General features: G+C 40.6%; 1 protein-coding gene across 3 annotated transcripts in view; it reads left to right on the top strand.

Annotated features, from left to right (window-relative positions):
- Window positions 1-18,363, top strand: part of LOC126293408 (calcium-binding mitochondrial carrier protein Aralar1) — a 693,372-nt gene that overhangs the window by 596,362 nt on the left and 78,647 nt on the right. For all 3 annotated transcript variants that reach the window (XM_049986624.1, XM_049986628.1, XM_049986625.1), the window contains 2 exons: window positions 8,019-8,165; window positions 14,396-14,537. In XM_049986624.1, coding sequence (XP_049842581.1) covers window positions 8,019-8,165; window positions 14,396-14,537 — 289 coding nt within the window. The remainder of the gene's footprint in view (window positions 1-8,018; window positions 8,166-14,395; window positions 14,538-18,363) is intronic.

Below are 18,363 nucleotides of genomic sequence, written 5' to 3'. Positions count from 1 at the left end.
GACTCATTATAACAGCCATCTGGTTTATGTACAAATTGTAAACAGATTTTTGCTTCATGTATTTTACCCCTGCTACCTTAAGAATTTCAAAGAGAATATTCCAGTCAACACTGTCAATAGATTTCTCTCTGTCTGTAATGCAGGTTTGCCTTTCTGTAACCAATATTCTGTGAGAAGTCGTAGGATCAATATTGCCTCGCATGTTCCCACATTTCTCCGGAATCCGAAGTTATGTCCCCCAACATTGGCTTGTACCAGTTTTTTCACTCTTCTATAAAAAAAAATTGTAAGTATTTTGCAACCATGAATTATTAAACTGATGGTTCGATAATATTCATGCCTGTCAGCACCTGCTTTCTTTGGAATTGGAATTATTACATCCTTCTTTAAGTCTGAGGGTATTTCTCCTGCCCCGTACATCCTTTACACCAGATGGAGGTGTTTTGTCATGGCTGGCTCTCCGAAGGCTATCAGTTGTTCTCAAAAGGTCCTTTTCACTTTCTATAATATTGCCTTCAAATTCATCTTTCTTACATAGACCCTCTGTGTACTCCTTTCAGCCTTCCCTTCTTTTCTTAGGACAGGTTTTCCATCTGCGCTCTTGATATTCATACAGCTCCTTCTGTTCTCTCCAAAGGCCTCTCTATATGTAATGTATGTGTTTGATTTTACATTAATAAGCAAATGCTTATAATACTAACGCGAATTCTTTACAGACGAATGGAAAAACTAGTAGAAGCCGACCTCGGGGAAGATCAGTTTGGATTCCGTAGAAATACTCAAACACGTGAGGCAATACTGACCTTACGACTTATCTTAGAAGAAAGATTAAGAAAAGGCAAACCTACGTTTCTAGCATTTGTAGACCTAGAGAAAGCTTTTGACAATGTTGACTGGAATACTCTCTTTCAAATTCTGAAGGTGGCAGGGGTAAAATACAGGGAGCGAAAGGCTATTTGCAATTTGTACAGAAACCAGATGGCAGTTATAAGAGTCGAGGGACATGAAAGGGAAGCAGTGGTTGGGAACGGAGTGAGACAGGGCTGTAGCCTCTCCCCGATGTTATTCAATCTGTATATTGAGCAAGCAGTAAAGGCAAGAAAAGAAAAATTCGGAGTAGGTATTAAAATCCATGGAGAAGAAATAAAAACTTTGAGGTTCGCCGATGACATTGTAATTCTGTCAAGAGACAGCAAAGGACTTGGAAGAGCAGTTGAACGGAATGGACAATGTCTTGAAAGGAGGATATAAGATGAACATCAACAAAAGCAAAACGAGGATAATGGAATATAGTCAAATTAAATCGGGTGATGCTGAGGGAATTAGATTAGGAAATGAGACATTTAAAGTAGTAAAGGAGTTTTGCTATTTGGGGAGCAAAATAACTGATGATGGTCGAAGTAGAGAGAATATAAAATGTAGACTGGCAATGGCAAGGAAAGCGTTTCTGAAGAAGAGAAAGTTATTAACATTGGGTATAGATTTAAGTGTCAGGAAGTCATTTCTGAAAGTATTTGTATGGAGTGTAGCCATGTATGGAAGTGAAACATGGGCGATAACTAGTTTGGACAAGAAGAGAATAGAAGCTTTTGAAATGTGGTGCTACAGAAGAATGCTGAAGATAAGGTGGATAGATCACGTAACTACTGAGGAGGTATTGAATAGGATTGCGGAGAAGAGAAGTTTGTGGCACAACTTGACTAGAAGAAGGGATCGGTTGGTAGGACATGTTTTGAGGCATCAAGGGATCACAAATTTAGCATTGGAGGGCAGCGTGGAGGGTAAAAATCGTAGAGGGAGACCAAGAGATGAATACACTAAGCAGATTCAGAAGGATGTAGGTTGCAGTAGGTACTGGGAGATGAAGAAGCTTGCACAGGATAGAGTAACATGGAGAGCTGCATCAAACCAGTCTCAGGACTGAAGACGACAACAACGACGACACAAGCAAATGCTTGATAACTACCATGAGATTAAAAGTATTACATAACACTACGTCCTCGGCAGAAACATGTCTTTATTCAACCAGTATTTGATGTCCGTGGACCCAGTTATAAAGTAAACAATTATTGATGCTATAATAATTTTGTCATGAAAAATAAACTAATAATTCTATTTAATAACTGAATTTTGTTTAGTCCTTTTGGAATCTTGGTAGTCTTGCACACTGGTGTCCTGGCTTAAAAGTAATTTAATCGCATGAGAGAATTACAAAGCTGTGTTCTACCAAATGGCCCTACTTTTGTACTTATCTTCTTATTTAGGACTTGAACAGGATCCATATGTTGGAGAAAAATCACCGGATGGTTAGTAGCAATGTGGTGGTTGATGACTTTTCATTTGCAGTGAGAAAGTGAAGAGCACGCCCGATCTTTAAAAATACATTTAAAGGGAATACTTTCTGTGTCATGCTTTATATTAAGCTCTTACCAAGAATAGAACTGGTATGAAGGTCAGATGAATGTGAGTTTTCTATTAAATACTGATTTTGTCCTTATTACGTGGCAGTACTGAGTGATCACAAAGACAAAGCAGGCACATTATTTATCTGACCATGTTTTGCAGTCCTCTCACGTCCTTCCTGAAAGAAAATACACTCCTGGAAATTGAAATAAGAACACCGTGAATTCATTCCCCCAGGAAGGGGAAACTTTATTGACACATTCCTGGGGTCAGATACATCACATGATCACACTGACAGAACCACAGGCACATAGACACAGGCAACAGAGCATGCACAATGTCAGCACTACTACAGTGTGTATCCACCTTTCGCAGCAATGCAGGCTGCTATTCTCCCATGGAGACGATCGTAGAGATGCTGGATGTAGTCCTGTGGAACGGCTTGCCATGCCATTTCCACCTGGCGACTCAGTTGGACCAGCGTTCGTGCTGGACGTGCAGACCGCGTGAGCCGACTCTTCATTCAGTCCCAAACATGCTCAATGGGGGACAGATCCGGAGATCTTGCTGGCCAGGGTAGTTGACTTACACCTTCTAGAGCACGTTGGGTGGCACGGGATACATGCGGACGTGCATTGTCCTGTTGGAACAGCAAGTTCCCTTGCCGGTCTAGGAATGGTAGAACGATGGGTTCGATGACGGTTTGGATGTACCGTGCACTATTCAGTGTTCCCTCGACGATCACCAGAGGTGTACGGCCAGTGTAGGATATCGCTCCCCACACCATGATGCCGTGTGTTGGCCCTGTGTGCCTCGGTCGTATGCAGTCCTGATTGTGGCGCTCACCTGCACGGTGCCAAACACGCATATGACCATCATTGGCACCAAGGCAGAAGCGACTCTCATCGCTGAAGACGACACGTCTCCATTCGTCCCTCCATTCACGCCTGTCACGACACCACTGGAGGCGGGCTGCACGATGTTGGGGCGTGAGCGGAAGACTGCCTAACGGTGTGCGGGACTGCAGCCCAACTTCATGGAGACGGTTGCGAATGGTCCTCGCCGATACCCCAGGAGCAACAGTGTCCCTAATTTGCTGGGAAGTGGCGGTGCGGTCCCCTACGGCACTGCGTAGGATCCTACGGTCTTGGCGTGCATCCGTGCGTCGCTGCGGTCCGGTCCCAGGTCGACGGGCACGTGCACCTTCCGCCGACCACTGGCGACAACATCGATGTACTGTGGAGACGTCACGCCCCACGTGTTGAGCAATTCGGCGGTACGTCCACCCAGCCTCCCGCATGCCCACTATACGCCCTCGCTCAAAGTCCGTCAACTGCACATACGGTTCACGTCCACGCTGTCGCGGCATGCTACCAGTGTTAAAGACTGTGATGGAGCTCCGTATGCCACGGCAAACTGGCTGACACTGACGGCGGCGGTTCACAAATACTGCGCAGCTAGCGCCATTCGACGGCCAACATCGCGGTTCCTGGTGTGTCCGCTGTGTCGTGCGTGTGATCATTGCCTTTACAGCCCTCTCGCAGTGTCCGGAGCAAGTATGGTGGGTCTGACACACCGGTTTCAATGTGTTCCTTTTTTCCATTTCCAGGAGTGTAACTCAAAAAGTCAGAAGTATTTTTTGGTGTTACATTTTTACATAACTGTAGGCTAAAATTATTGGCATATTTTTGAATAGACAGTTTAAGAATAAAGTATAAAAACACATGTTTTTTTTTTCAGATGAGAACCTATGCTCAGTAAAAGTATTATTTAATAGTTTTATTTAAAGAAATACGCGAAAAGATATTAAATTGGTCTTGTATTAACTATGTATGTGGTACAGCAATTGAAATTCCAAAGAGGAATAGCAACAACTAACGTCCAGCTGATTGTTAATTAAAAATGTGTTAAACAACACAGAATTTTCTTGTTATCGCACTCTCTGTTGTGTAAACATACACAAACAATTGCATGGACACTCAAAAACACCCACCCATGACTGTGCTGCAGTCACAAATAAAATGCACACACCTCTGTGTGTGTGTGTGTGTGTGTGTGTGTGTGTGTGTGTGTGTGTGAGAGAGAGAGAGAGAGAGAGAGAGAGAGAGAGAGAGAGAGAGAGAGAGAGAGATATTAGTAACAAGAAAGCCAAAACTATTTTTGTACTGTTGTGTGTGTTTGTTTTTGCACCACCACCACCACCACCAGTCAACTTAGGTTGTTGGCGTTCCACATTTTCTTTATTACATTGTCCTCACCATCAATATAGATCTGTCAAAGGACAGGTTTCAGCTGGAGCTTGTTCTCGCTATTTCCTTTGCTATGTAGTAGGATTTCCCTTCCTTCACATTTTTTCATATGTACAGCTGCATCTGCTTATGTAACTCACAAGCCAAATGCCCCTCCTACTAGTAATTTCCTTTCCTGTTCTGCTTGCAATCAGGACAAGGGAAAAACGACTGGCTATATGCCTCTGTATGACCTCTAATTTCTCATATCTTATCTTCATGATCCTTAACCGAAATATATGTTCATAGCAGTAGAATCATTCTGCAGTCAGCTTCATATGCCAGTTCTCTAAATTTTTGCAATAGTGTTCCTCAAAAAGAATGTTGCCTTCCCTCCGGGGTTCTCATTTGAGTGCCTGAAGCATCTTTCACATCTGCTACTCTCAATGTATGCGAAAGTTTGTTTTCCTATATCTGATATACCGTGCCTGACAAAGAAAGAAAAAGAAAAGTGAAGCTCTCAGAAGGGGAGGTGGAGGGGAGAAATGAAATGAAACTATTTCTTGGGTTGAGACAGTATGTGATTTATTTCACTGATTACAAAATCAAATAAATTTACAGAGAACTGGGTAGTATGACATTGCAGTCCCTCTGACCTGGATGCGTGCATTGATTTGGTTGGGAAGGGTGTCATATGGCCGATGTAGCCTCTCCTGAGGCAAGCTGGCCCACAGCTATTGTAACTGATCCTTGATGTACTGGCACTGGAACAGTGTTGACATCCAACTTGATCCCACACGTCTACTCTTGGGGATCAATCTGGGGATCTTGGCCATGGGTGTTTCTTAACATTATGCACACTGTTTACAGAGAAACATGTGTAGAGTAGTATTGTTCTGTTGAAAAATGGTACCACAATACTGAGGGGTAACACGTGAGAACACTGGATGTCGGTGACATATTGTTGTGGTGTCAGAGTTCCTCATAACACTACCAGCAATGATTTGAAGTCATACTTGATAGCTTCCCACTTCATGACATCAGGAGTAATAAACACCAATTTAGAATGAAATTTTCACTCTACGGCAGAGTGTGCGCTGATGTGAAACTTCTTGGCAGATTAAAACTGTGTGCCGGACCGAGACTCAAACTCAGGACCTTTGCCTGTGAGGACAGGGTGTGAGTCATGCTTGGGTAGGTCAGTCGGTAGAGCACTTGCCCACGAAAGGCAAAGGTCCCGAGTTCGAGTCTCGGTCCGGCACACAGTTTTAATCTGCCAGGAAGTTCCAAACACAAATTTGTTTCTTCAAAACATTGGAAGGATATGTCATGTGAGCAAGTCTGTGCCATTCACACCAACAGTGCTTGTCTGGGGTAGTGCAGAACTGTGATTATTTTGGCTGCTGTTAGTCTCTGATAAATAGTGTGATATGGCTTTAAATGTTGTACGATGTCTGTTACTGTTTTCTAATGGCAGTTGCGGATGTGAATGGATTACAGTGTGCTTGGTGGTCAGACGTGGTCAACTGGGACCTTGATGACGAGTGTACCTGCCCTCATGTACATATGCAGTCAAACTTCGGACCACTGTCTCATGCAAGTGGTATGTTTTGGCCAGTTGGCCAAAAGTAGAGCCTCAAAGAGTCCACTTTCAAACTCTGTCAGGTGCTGCCAATGCTTTACGACACAAGTAAATGGCATCTCCATGTCCTTCACAGTAATCACCATTGTCTGTCACTGTTCAAGCCCCTTATACACCCTATCGGACCTGGTAGCAACCACTAAACATGAACAGTACTAATGATCTGGTGGCTGTTTTCCTTTGATAGCCAGCCTTGTATTTGGGTGCTTCACTTTTTCTGTCAGGAATTGTGTTTAAGGAGACTTAGTGTTCAAATTCTGAATCATTCCTTCTCCACAGATAAATTTGGTTGTTCAAATATATCTACTGTTTTTTTCTTAATATTAGATTTTCTGAGCATTGTGTAAATACACTGCAAATAAAGAATTTCAAATAGAAATCTTTTTCTTATCTCAATTCCTATTGCTCTTGTTGTAAGTTATCCTTGTGTTTGTAATTGATACCTTTCGTTATGCTGTCAATTGTTGACATCAGTTTTAGTTCCTTCGCCATATTCCTCTCTTTTCAGTTTTAGTGCCTTCACCATCTTCCTCTCTTTCTTTCTTGATGTGTTTCATCCCGCATCCTAGGTGTCAACCTTTTATTTTGTATTTCATCACACAAATACACTTGTTTCATACACAACACTCGGCAAACATTACTGGATCCTTTTGCTTAAGATGTGGTTCAGTGTCACATATACAGTTATTATAATCAGCTTACGTTAAGATATGCTTCACGCACCACTGTGTGCAGCCAAAGTTTTCAAGGCTCAATTCATCGTTGCAGCTTGGTCACCAGAGTCATAAATATATGGCTGTTTAACAGTGTACTCTAGTAGCACAGGGGTTGTCGACTAAACTTCACATGTCGAAGGTTGTAGGTTCAAATCTCGTTAAATGCATTGGAATATTTTTGTTGCCAAATCTGATCAAAAGACCAATTATTGTTTTTATTCATTTAATTGTCTTAAATGTATTTTTTTTATTTCTGATGCTTTCCTGTGTCTTTTTCATTATCATATTGACATTTTTATTTGCTTTAATTTTTTCTCCTACCACTTATATCACTCGAAATCTGCCTGTTTTGCCTACATTTTGCAACCAAGTGCTAACGAGGACTGCTCACTGATTGGTAACACAGTAGCTCGTGTATCCATTGTGAGGTTAGTTTCAGGTAACCAGTGAATGTCAGCGAGAAATTACAGTTTGCTTTTAGCGCTGAAACTAAAGTTTTTTTGTCTTGAGTTTGCTCATAGAGATTATCTTTAGTTGCTGTTAGCAAAGAGATCGTAATTTTAGTTATGGTGCAGATAGATGCCTGCCATTTTCTTGGGTACATTGCACATTTTGAGGTTGTGGTTAGGTTAGGATGCCAATTTAAATTCAAAACGCATCACATTGTCATCTGCAGTTCAGTAACTTAAAATTAGCTGTGTACAGAGGGTCGTGGATTTCCATCATACCTCACAGCGGTACCTTCCAACAATGGTCTGCATTACAAATTAACAGCTTTTGTGAAGCTTTTTCATTGTCTCTGTCATTTTTTAAGTCTTTTTTAAGTCTAATCCACTTCCTTGAATTATTTTTATTCCACCGGTATTACCCATTACCATATCCGTATACGTTTATGGCACATTGTGAATTAACTGTCAGTGGTGTCCAGCATTGACAAAATTTTTCATGCAAACTGTTTCTCACCTCTTCCTACATCTTTCTAAATTTAAATGTTGTGTTATAACACTTGTTGTTTGATTTGTTTGTCAGGACTTTCATGAAGAGTATGCAGTAGAAGCATTCCGTCGATATGACAAGAATGGAACTGGATTTATCTCTGCGCTTGATTTCCAGGATATAATGATCAACATTAAAAGCCATTTATTAACTAGAGAAGTTCGGGCAAATCTTGTTGCAGTAAGTAAGCTTTTGTTTTCTCAAGGTACCATGATGATTTTCCCATGTTGCTACCATGCTTCCAAAAATACTGTGTAATGCTTCTAATTGAAAATTTTAGATACAATTTATTTATAATACTCTGTTTACTTATCATAGTATCTCTCTTGAATCATTTGTGAACTCTTTGAACTAGAGAGATATAGAACAGTTTTGGTGTGTGTGTGTGGGGGGGGGGGGGGGGGGGGGGAAGATTGTTGTGATATATTGGGATTGTGACTCCTAAAGTGCATAGTAAAGGTGAGAGGAATTTGGAACAATGGAAGATCTCAGTTGGAACATCAAAAAACATGGAGAAGAGACTGATGGGTGTGTTAGCAGAAAGCAGCACACAATGAGGGTGAAGGGACATGAATTGGAAGGAGGTTATAGAGCAGAGGGGGTGGAAACTGTTCAGTAGAGGTTTTGGGGGCAGTAGACTGTACACCCGTGGTCTAGGGGTAGTGTCTTCGATTTGTAACCAAAACACCATCTCTCCCAGGGTCAAAATCTGCCACAGCTTAAATTTTGAATAATAATCAGCATTGGCACCCAAAGATTTCCACCATAAAAAGTTATCCTCATTCTGCCAATGGCCCTTTCAGAGAGGGCAGAGGAGCAGACACAGGTTCAGGTCACTCTCTTGTCCTTGGAGTGGGAAACTGCCCCTAAAAGGGGAAAAATCAGCAATGATCAACACTATGAGGATGCAGAAGCCTATGGAAACCACTATGTTAAAGATACATAATGTGTATCTGCAGGACATGTGGCCTGTAACTGAAAAAGTGTCATAATGATCTCTCCATTGGCAAAATATTCTGGAATAGTCCCCCATTCGGATCTCTGAGAGGGGACTGCCAAGGGAGCGGTGCCCATGAGAAAAAGATTGAAGACTCAATGAAAGGGTGTTGAATGTGGTAGGCAAGCAAGAAAATCTGAAAATGGAAATGCAAAGGCTGGCTCTAAATGCAGTAGGGGTCAGTGAAGTGAAATGGAAATAAGATGAGGATTTCTGGTCGGATGAGTATAGCGTAATATCAACAGCAGCAGATATTGGTATAACAGGAGTAGGATTCATTATGAATAGGAAGGTAAGGCAGAGAGTGTGTTATTTTGAACAGTTAAGTGGTAGAGCTGTTCTTATCAAATTCGACAGCAAACCAACACCGACAGCAATAGTTAAGGTATACATGCCGACGTTGCAAACTGAAGATCAAGAGGTAGAGAAAGTGTATGAGGATTTTGAAAGGGTAACACAGTATGTAAAGGGAGATAATTTTCTAATAGTCATGGGAGACTGGAATGCTGTTGTAGGGGAAGGAGTAGAAGGAAAGGTTACAGTAGAATATTGGCTTGGTACAAGGAATTAAAGAGGAGAAAGGTTGAGTTCTGTAACAAATTTCAGCTAGTAATAGCGAATACTCTGTTGAAGAATCACAAGAGGTGGTGGTACACTTGGAGAAGGCTGGGTGGTACAGGAAGGTTTGTTAGATTATACCATGGTAAGGCAGAGATTCTGAAACCAGATACTGGATTGCAAGGCTTACACAGAAGTAGATAAAGACTCAGATCACAATTCAGTAGTGATGAAGAGTAGGTAGAAGTTTTAAGAGACTAGTAAGGAAGAATCAGTAAGCAAAGAAGTGGGATATGGAAGTACTAAAGAATGACAAGGTGCGCTTTAAGTTCTCAAAGGCTGTGTATATGCCAATGAGGAATAGCTCAGTAGGCAGTACAGTTGAAGAGATATGGGACATCTCTAAAAATGGCAATCACAGAAGTTGGAAAGAAAAACATAGGTAGGTACATAGAAGGTAACTGCGAAAAAACCTTGGGTAACAGAAGAAATACTTCGGTTGATTGATAAAAGGAGTAGTACAAAAATGTTCAGGAAAATTTCGGAATACAGAAATAAGTCTCTGAAGAACGAGATAAAAAGGAAGTGCAGGTAAGGAAAGATGAAATGGCTGCATGAAAAATATGAAGAAATTGGAAAAGAAATGATTGTCAGAAGGGCTGACTCAGCATATAGGAAAGTCAAAATTATCTTCAGTTAAATTAAAACCAAGGGCAATAATATTAAGAGTGCAATGGGAATTCCACTGTTAAATGCAGAGGAGAGAGTGGGTAGGTGTAAGGAGGGCATAGGAGGCCTCTATGAGGGGGTATATATGTTTGATATGATAGAAGAAGAAACAGTAATGGATTTAAAAGAGGTAGGGGATCCAGCATTAGAATTATAATGTAAAATAACATTTAACTTAAGATCAAATAAGGCTGAAGGGACAGATAACTTCCCATCAGAATATCTAAAATCATTGGGGGGAAGTGGCAACAAAATGACTATTCACGATGGTGTGTAGAATGTATGAGTCTGGCGATATACCGCCTGAATTTTGAAAAAATATCGTCCACACAATTCTGAAGACTGCAAGAACTGACAAGTGAGAGAAGTAGCACACTATCAGTAACAGCTCATGCATCCAAGTTGCTTACAAGAATAATATACAGAAGAATGAAAAAGAAAATTGAGGATGTGTTAGGTTGGATCAGTTTGACTTCATGAAAGGTGAAGGCAGCAGAGAGGCAATTGTAATGTTGCGGATGATAACGGAAGCAAGACTAAAGAAAAATCGAGACAGGTTCATAGGTTTTGTCGACCTTGAAACAGCATTTGACAATGTAAAGTGATGCAAGATGTTCGAAATCCTGAGAAGGATAGCGGTAAGCTATAGGGAGAGACAGGTTATACACAATGTGTATAAGAGATGGCAGGAGATAGCAGTCATGTGTGCGTGACGTGTCCTTGCTTTTTGTGTGTGTGTGTGTGTGTGTGTGTGTGTGTGTGTGTGTGTGTGTGTGTGTGTGTGAAAGCTTAATGTGTAACAGTCTCTTTGTTGTTGCTGTCTGGAACTTAAATTGTCATCTTGACAGTGAATAGTGATGTATCCTTTCATAACTATTGAAAGGAATTTTCACCAATTACAAAAGTCTTTCATATAAGAGATTGTTGCTGAATTAGGAGCAGGGTGGGATGATAGAAATAAAGCACATGTAGAATGATTTTCCAGTTTTTGAAGTATGCAGTATTGTGCAGGAAGGAAGCGTCGAGATTAGTTCACGCGACTTGGTAAAACATCCACATCTGTAAACCTATTATATCCATTACATGTATAATGTGTTCAGTGCCCATTTGTTTTACAGGTAGTCTATTGTGTTTGTACAAGTTTGTGCTACTTTGTGTCATCTCATTTCTCGCAAAAAAATAAAGGCCTAACAGTCCAGTTTTATTTATGTATGTGTTCACTGGCTCTACGAGAATTACACTCTTACAATGTTGGTACTGGGCGGCCCATCGATGTCTGCTAATTTCACTAATTTTAATATTGTAGTGGTGACCAATATGGCTCTACGTCATATAGGTTTACTCTAAAAAAGACTAGTTATGTAGGACGTATGTCGGACATTTCCCAGCTCTGTTAATGTTTGTTTTTACACTTGTCATCTGTATAAGGCTATTCTATGTTGCCTTTATTACCATGGAAAAAAAATAGTTAGTAGCACCTGACACTCGCGTTGGTGGGAAAGGAATGTTACTTACTTTGCGGCGGTTAGATTCATCTCATTGCCACGTTCAGCACTTTACAAAGTCACACGTGGAGCATCGGATCTCGAATATTGTCTGTGTTGTTGACTTAACACATTGTATTTGTCTTTAAAGTGACCTTACGTGATGATGAGTGTTTTGGTTTTAGTAATAGTGATTCAGAATGTGATAAACAAGGTTCTAGTTTTGTAAGCTGTGATGGTAAATTACTTGTTTTGTTGAATTTTTTCTGTAGGTGCATGTATCATCTGTTGCACACCAGAATGCTAATTTTTATGATTTATGCTAAGGAGAAGGCATATCTGATGATGAAGTGTTGCGAGCCCTCAAGATTAAACTGATTATATTGATACTGTATCAGAAATCCCCCTGTCCCAATCTATCAGTGTGCCTCTTTCAACTGATGGGTGGACAGATGATGACACTACTGCTCCACAGCTTCAAGTTCTTGAAGCATTGTGCAGAATTCACAGTCAGACTGACCAGAACTTTTCTCTGTTTTATTGTTTTTCCCTACTTTTTTCATGAAAAGTGCTGAAGATGGTAAAATGAGAGACAAATTGCTATTACATAATAATTATTAACAAGCTAAATACAACAGCAAACCTCAAGTGGTAATCAGTTTGGCATAAGTGGGGTACTGTGAAACTTGGTAAACTGTTTAACTTTTTTGGTGTGGCTTTACATAATACCTAGCTATAAACCTGAAATTGACCAACTATAGGTCCACAGATTCCAGACTGCAAATCTTCTTTGCAGGAAAGTTCACCAAGCGAATGTTTTCTGTCAATCCTGTGAATGTTAAGTCTCGCAGATAATACTACCTATATTTTTAATAATTAAGGTGGGCATGATCCCACTCACGAGGTGAGAACATCTTCAGTATATTCATTACACAAATTGAGAGAACGTACAAATGAGCAGAAAATCACACTATAGACGAAGGAATTTGCCTTTTCGTGGCAGAGTGGATTTCAAGGTCTAGATGAAAAATAAGCCTACCAAATACGGCATAAATTTTTTTTATATATTAAAAACAAAGAATTCACGACTTACCAAGTGGGAAAGCGCCGGTAGACAGGCACAATAAAATACACACAAAATTACGAGCTTTCGCAACCAGCGGTTGCTTTGTCAGGAAAGAGGGAAGGAAAAGGAAAGATAAAAGGATGTGGGTTTTAAGGGAGAGGGTAAGGAGTCATTCCAATCCCGGAAAGACTTACCTTAGGGGGAAAAAAGGATAGGTATATACTCATGCGCGCGCGCGCACACACACACACACACACACACACACACACACACACACACACACACACACACACACACACACACACACACATATCATCCATACATACATATTTACATCATAATTTTTTTTTGTTACATAAAAGTGGAATTGGATACCTTTCGAAATGTGAAAAATATTCTGGTAGTCAGGCAAATGCTAATAACATCATTTTGCATTTGGTAACTGACTCTGTGACAGTTTCTATAATAAAGGCCACATTGGCCCTGATCTGCTCAATCATTAATGGAAAAACAAAACTAAGGCAGTGAGTACATAATGAAAAAATAGAAAACTGTAGTTACAGATCTAGTGGCCTGGAGAATGGAAAAAAAGAACTCGTTTTATAGACGAGTCCATTTGCTGTTTGTGAAATGGAAGGTCACTAGAGGTCATTAGAGATGTACTTATTTTGATAATAAAACATAAAATGTCAGTGTAAAGTGTCAATGTCAGAACAAAGCTAGGATTTATTGGGAAGATGAAAGCTGATTCTAGTTTGGATTACAATAAAAACAGGCCTGTTGGGGACAACAGTGACCAGCTAATGGACTACTACCCAAACAAATAAAGTGGTGGAAGAAAGATTAACACCCCCCCCCCTCCTTTCCCATGAAGGTGCTTGCAAATTCGTATGTTTTACATAAAATGTGGAGACCTGCTAACAAATATATTGTTCATTTCATTAACGAATTTTCAGAGGCTTTGGTGGAGGAAGGTAGCCTTGTTGAATCAGCTTCCATCCAAAACAATTCACCTGTGAATAGACTCCGTGAAAGACGCTTTCGTAAATTGATTCCAGCTTCAGGAAAATCAAAATGACCCCAGAGGAGATGATGTGTGGTCTGTGCAGAAAGAAGCCAGGAAATTTCTGGCAAAGTGGCAAAGAGAGATACCAGATACTACTGTGAAAACTGTGATATAGAGCTTTGTTTTCCAGAAAGCTTCAAAATTTCTCACACTAAAGCAAATATAACTAAACAATTTCCAATGAAGAAAACCATATTTTCAAACTTTTTGTATGTTTAGTACCAACAAATTCTAATCTTATCTCTGTTAGGGAAATGAAGATGAAGAAAATTTTGTTTGTGAAAACACATTTTCATTTCAATAGATAAAAAAAATGCATTGATGTAAGTCTACATTTTTTAAGCATTTCATAGAAAGAGACCTGTCTTTCAAATGCAATAAATTGATCTAAATTCTGTGCAGTATCAGCTGGCTGAGCAACCTTAGCCTCCCAGACTTCAAAGTGTTAATAGCAGCATTATCTAGATTTTGAAGAAAGTGTTAGTGATTGTTGTTTTGCTCTGTTTTTAGGCTGCAGGTGGTGGCAGTGGTGGTCACCGAGTTAGCTTCCCGTTCTTCATGGCCTTCAATTCTCTGTTAAACAATATGGAACTTATCAAGCGCATATATCTCAATGCGACAGGTGGACATCGCAATGTGGAGGTAACAAAAGGTACGGAGCTGCTGTTTTCGCAACTGTAGTTGTACCTAATAGACCAATTGCTACTCAGAACTTCAACAGTAATTTGAAATGTGTATGCCTACATTTATGTCATTATGAATTCACACATTACTTTTATATTGGGCATGCAGTTTTGCTTTTTGCGAAACAAATTCCCCAGTACCACTTCTGGTTGATCTTGTATAAGGTGCGATCAGAAAGTAATGAGAATATCACACACACTGTGATGAAGAAAATTTTGTTTGTGAAAACGCATTTTCATTTCAGTAGATAAAAAAAATATCATTGATGTAAGTACATTTTTAAGCATTTCATAGAAAAAGAGACCTGTCTTTCAAATGCAATAAATTGATCTAAATTCTGTGCAGTATCAGCTGGCTGAACAACCTTAGACACACACACACCACACACACACACACACACACACACACACACACACACACACACACACACACACACACACTCTCTCTCTCTCTCTCTCTCTCTCTCTCTCCCTCCCTCTCTCCCTCCCTCCCTCCCTCCCTCCCTCCCTCCCTCCCTCCCTCCTGATGTCTGTCTGCACTTTCAGCTGTTTTGAATATTTAGTTTAATTTTGCTTGCAGTCAAAAACATTATACATATTTTTGACTGCATGGAAAATTTTTACTTTTGAAAAACATGGCACAAAGAATTTCCAATGAATTTTGCTTGAAAAATGGAATAAAATGCAACACCACATTCGAGATGTTGACTGCAGCTTTTGGCAACTGTACCACGAGTAAGGCAAAAGTTTACAGGTAGTATAAACATTTCAAAGAAGGTTGAGATGATGTTGAAGATGACGACTACTCTGGATGCACTAGCACATCAGTTATTGATGAGGATCTGTAAGAAGAAAAGAAACTGGATGTGTAAAATTGCTAAGTCACCATCAGGGGGGTTTCTGATGATGTCAGCATATCCTTTGGCTCATGCCCAGCATTTTTCAAATATTTTGGCCACGAAATGTGTAGCCACAAAGTTTGTTCCAAAATTGTTGAACTTCAACCAAAAGCGACACTGCATAGACATTGCTCAAGAATTGGGGGCTGACAGGCAAGAGACTGACCCAGTGGTACTGAAGCACTCTCGCCAGTTAGCTCTGTGACCCCAGGCGACCATTTATGGCCCTTTTATTGGCTAGCCAAGGGGCACTTGCATGTCCCTTGGTTAGCTATACTGACATAAAATCACCCTATGGTCACCAGCACTTGCTGTGAAAGCCTACGTGAACTGTGTGGGGTAGCTGCATCTCTGGCAGCGTCCAGTGCTGCACCAACCCAGGCTCAGCCATAGTTCTAACACGGAGACACAGTTCCAGATGTATGAAATGTAAAAGTTGAAAGAAAGAGAAATTATCTGTCAATCCTTTCATTAATCCCTCAGTGTGACTGCTCACCGTGCACTCTCGCAACTGGATTACCATGTCTTATCTGTCAGCAGGGTTAGATGTTCTCTAGTTGCCTCCACATGGGAATGTGGAAGTGAGCTTGAGTACCATCACTTAGTAGTCACATTACCATTAATGTCACCAAAGGCATGTCTTCCAGCAGGGGAGGTATGATCACCCACAAAAAGTACAGGCGTTGTGGAAGAATGGCTGGTCCCATGATGCAGTCATCAATCATCAATGATGCACACATCCAGACTGAGCCAGCTTCACTCCCATCGTACAACAGGGATTCTCCATAGCCCACAGGTGGGTGTTGTGAAGGGTGCGATATCACCCCTCATACAGCCAGCATCATATGTGAATAGGATGGACATCAGAAACCCCAGAACAGTAGTGGTTTATGTGATGAACCAGCAACAAAACAACCAATACAGAGGCAAGTCCATAGCTAAGAAGGCGTGCGTACAATGTCAGTGATGCAGATAGTCTTAGTATGAGTTGTAGAGAATGTCCCATCATACAGGTGTCTGTCTTACTGTATGCTGATGGGCTGTCTGCCTGGTGCTGAAACGGGGTCATATTCTTCCGTGTTTTAACACCTGTTCCTCCAGGGCCTGAGTATGAGAAAAAGTTCCCCTCGTCTTCAATGTGCTGCTCAAATAGACAAAAATTCACCTATAATTCTCAATTTTTTGTCGACCATCAGTTTCAGTATCTGTTATCTCTTTGAACACAGCATAATGCTGTAACATTACTGTACACACATACTGCGCCCTTGCATATTTCGAGATATGAGCAATGTGTACTACTCCCGACAGTTAATGGTTGCCATTTGCTGTGTTATACATTTTTCTATTGACCAGAAACAGTTGCAAATCCTTATCGCTAACAAATAATGTAGATACATATCACTTCTCACTGTCATTTAAACTGTCCTGTTTGCAAAAAATGAAAGTGTGTAATACCTTTCCCGAGGTGCATTAAAAAAAAGTATCGAACATAGTTCTTTCTGGTGTAAACCAGTGAAATGTAGGAGACTTTCTTGGTGGAGATGTGATGCAGGACATTAGTGTGCAGGTGCGAAATTTTCTTGCCAGCAGAAAGTGTCAGTCACTGGCAGTCAGCCTATGAGAGAGGATTGCCTATTCAGGTTCCAGTAAGTGGTAACATGATGGAACAAATTGAGCAACAATATTGCCTCAAATTTTGCCAAAAACATGGTGATACCAGAGTGGAAACCATTTCCAAGATCAAACAGGCTTTTGGGAACGATGGTACGAGCAACATGTGGATAAAGGAATGGCACTACATGGCTAAACAGCAGTGGACAATGAACCGCATTCAGGCAGACCCACACCAAGCGTAAATGACAGTGTCATTAAGCAAGAGTGCAATTTGATGATGGATGGCCATTGTATCACAGTGTAAGAACTTAACAGAGGAGATAGGGGTAAGCGTTGCATTGGTAGCTTCAGTTTTGACCAAAAATTTGTGAATGAGGAATGTGTCCACAAAATTCGTATCAAAACTGCTGACAATGTAGGAGAAGCAATGCCATCTGAAACCTGTGTATCACATGGTGGACAAAGTAAAAAATAATCCCAACACTTGTAACACCACGATGTCAGGTGATGAAATGTAAGTTTATGGGTACCACCCAGAAGCAGAGGTGCAGTTATTGCAGTGGATATAACCAACATCGCAAAAAAAAAGCACAGTAGGTCCGCAGCATTGTCAAGACCAGGATGGTGGATCATAACTACGCACCATGAGGTCAAACCAGATCCTTCTTCACCTTCATGATGGTGAGCACAAAAGTCAAGATCTGTCGGCAGAAAAACTTGGCAGCTTCATCACAATAACGCATCCTCCCATTCTGCACATCTGATTCAGACTTTCTTTGCCACACACAATGTTTCCCTGATTAATCAGGCTCCGTACGTCCTCAAGACGGCTCTGTGTGATTTTTGTCTATTTTCCAAGCTGAAAGTGCCTTTGTGAGCAACACAATTTGCTTCAGGAGAAGATACCCTGCAGAATTTGAAGACCCAGCTGATCACCATTCCAAAAAACAAATTCCACAAGTGTTGCCAATAAAGGGTAGAGTGCTGCGAGAAGTCTGTACATTACCAAGGAAACTACTTTGAAGGGAATTAGGGTTCTGAACCTCCAAATCTATAAATATATTTCTTCCTGACAAAGCTACGGTACTTTTTGAACACTGTTTTGCTAAGTATGACTTCTCACCATTAGGTTTTAGTACAGTTGCACTGTTTGTCTTCCTTGCATAAATGTTTAGAATATTAGTTTCAACACTAGACCAAACATTAATAATTCAAACATTAAGAGCTTTTAAATACAACTTTCTCTCTCCACTTTCTTTCTTCAGTCAGTAGATGCCAGTAG

This window comes from Schistocerca gregaria, chromosome 10, assembly GCF_023897955.1.
Source record: "Schistocerca gregaria isolate iqSchGreg1 chromosome 10, iqSchGreg1.2, whole genome shotgun sequence".
Classification (NCBI taxonomy): domain Eukaryota; kingdom Metazoa; phylum Arthropoda; class Insecta; order Orthoptera; family Acrididae; genus Schistocerca; species Schistocerca gregaria.
Note: the sequence above shows the minus strand (reverse complement) of the source record. Positions and strands in the feature narration are given on the sequence as shown.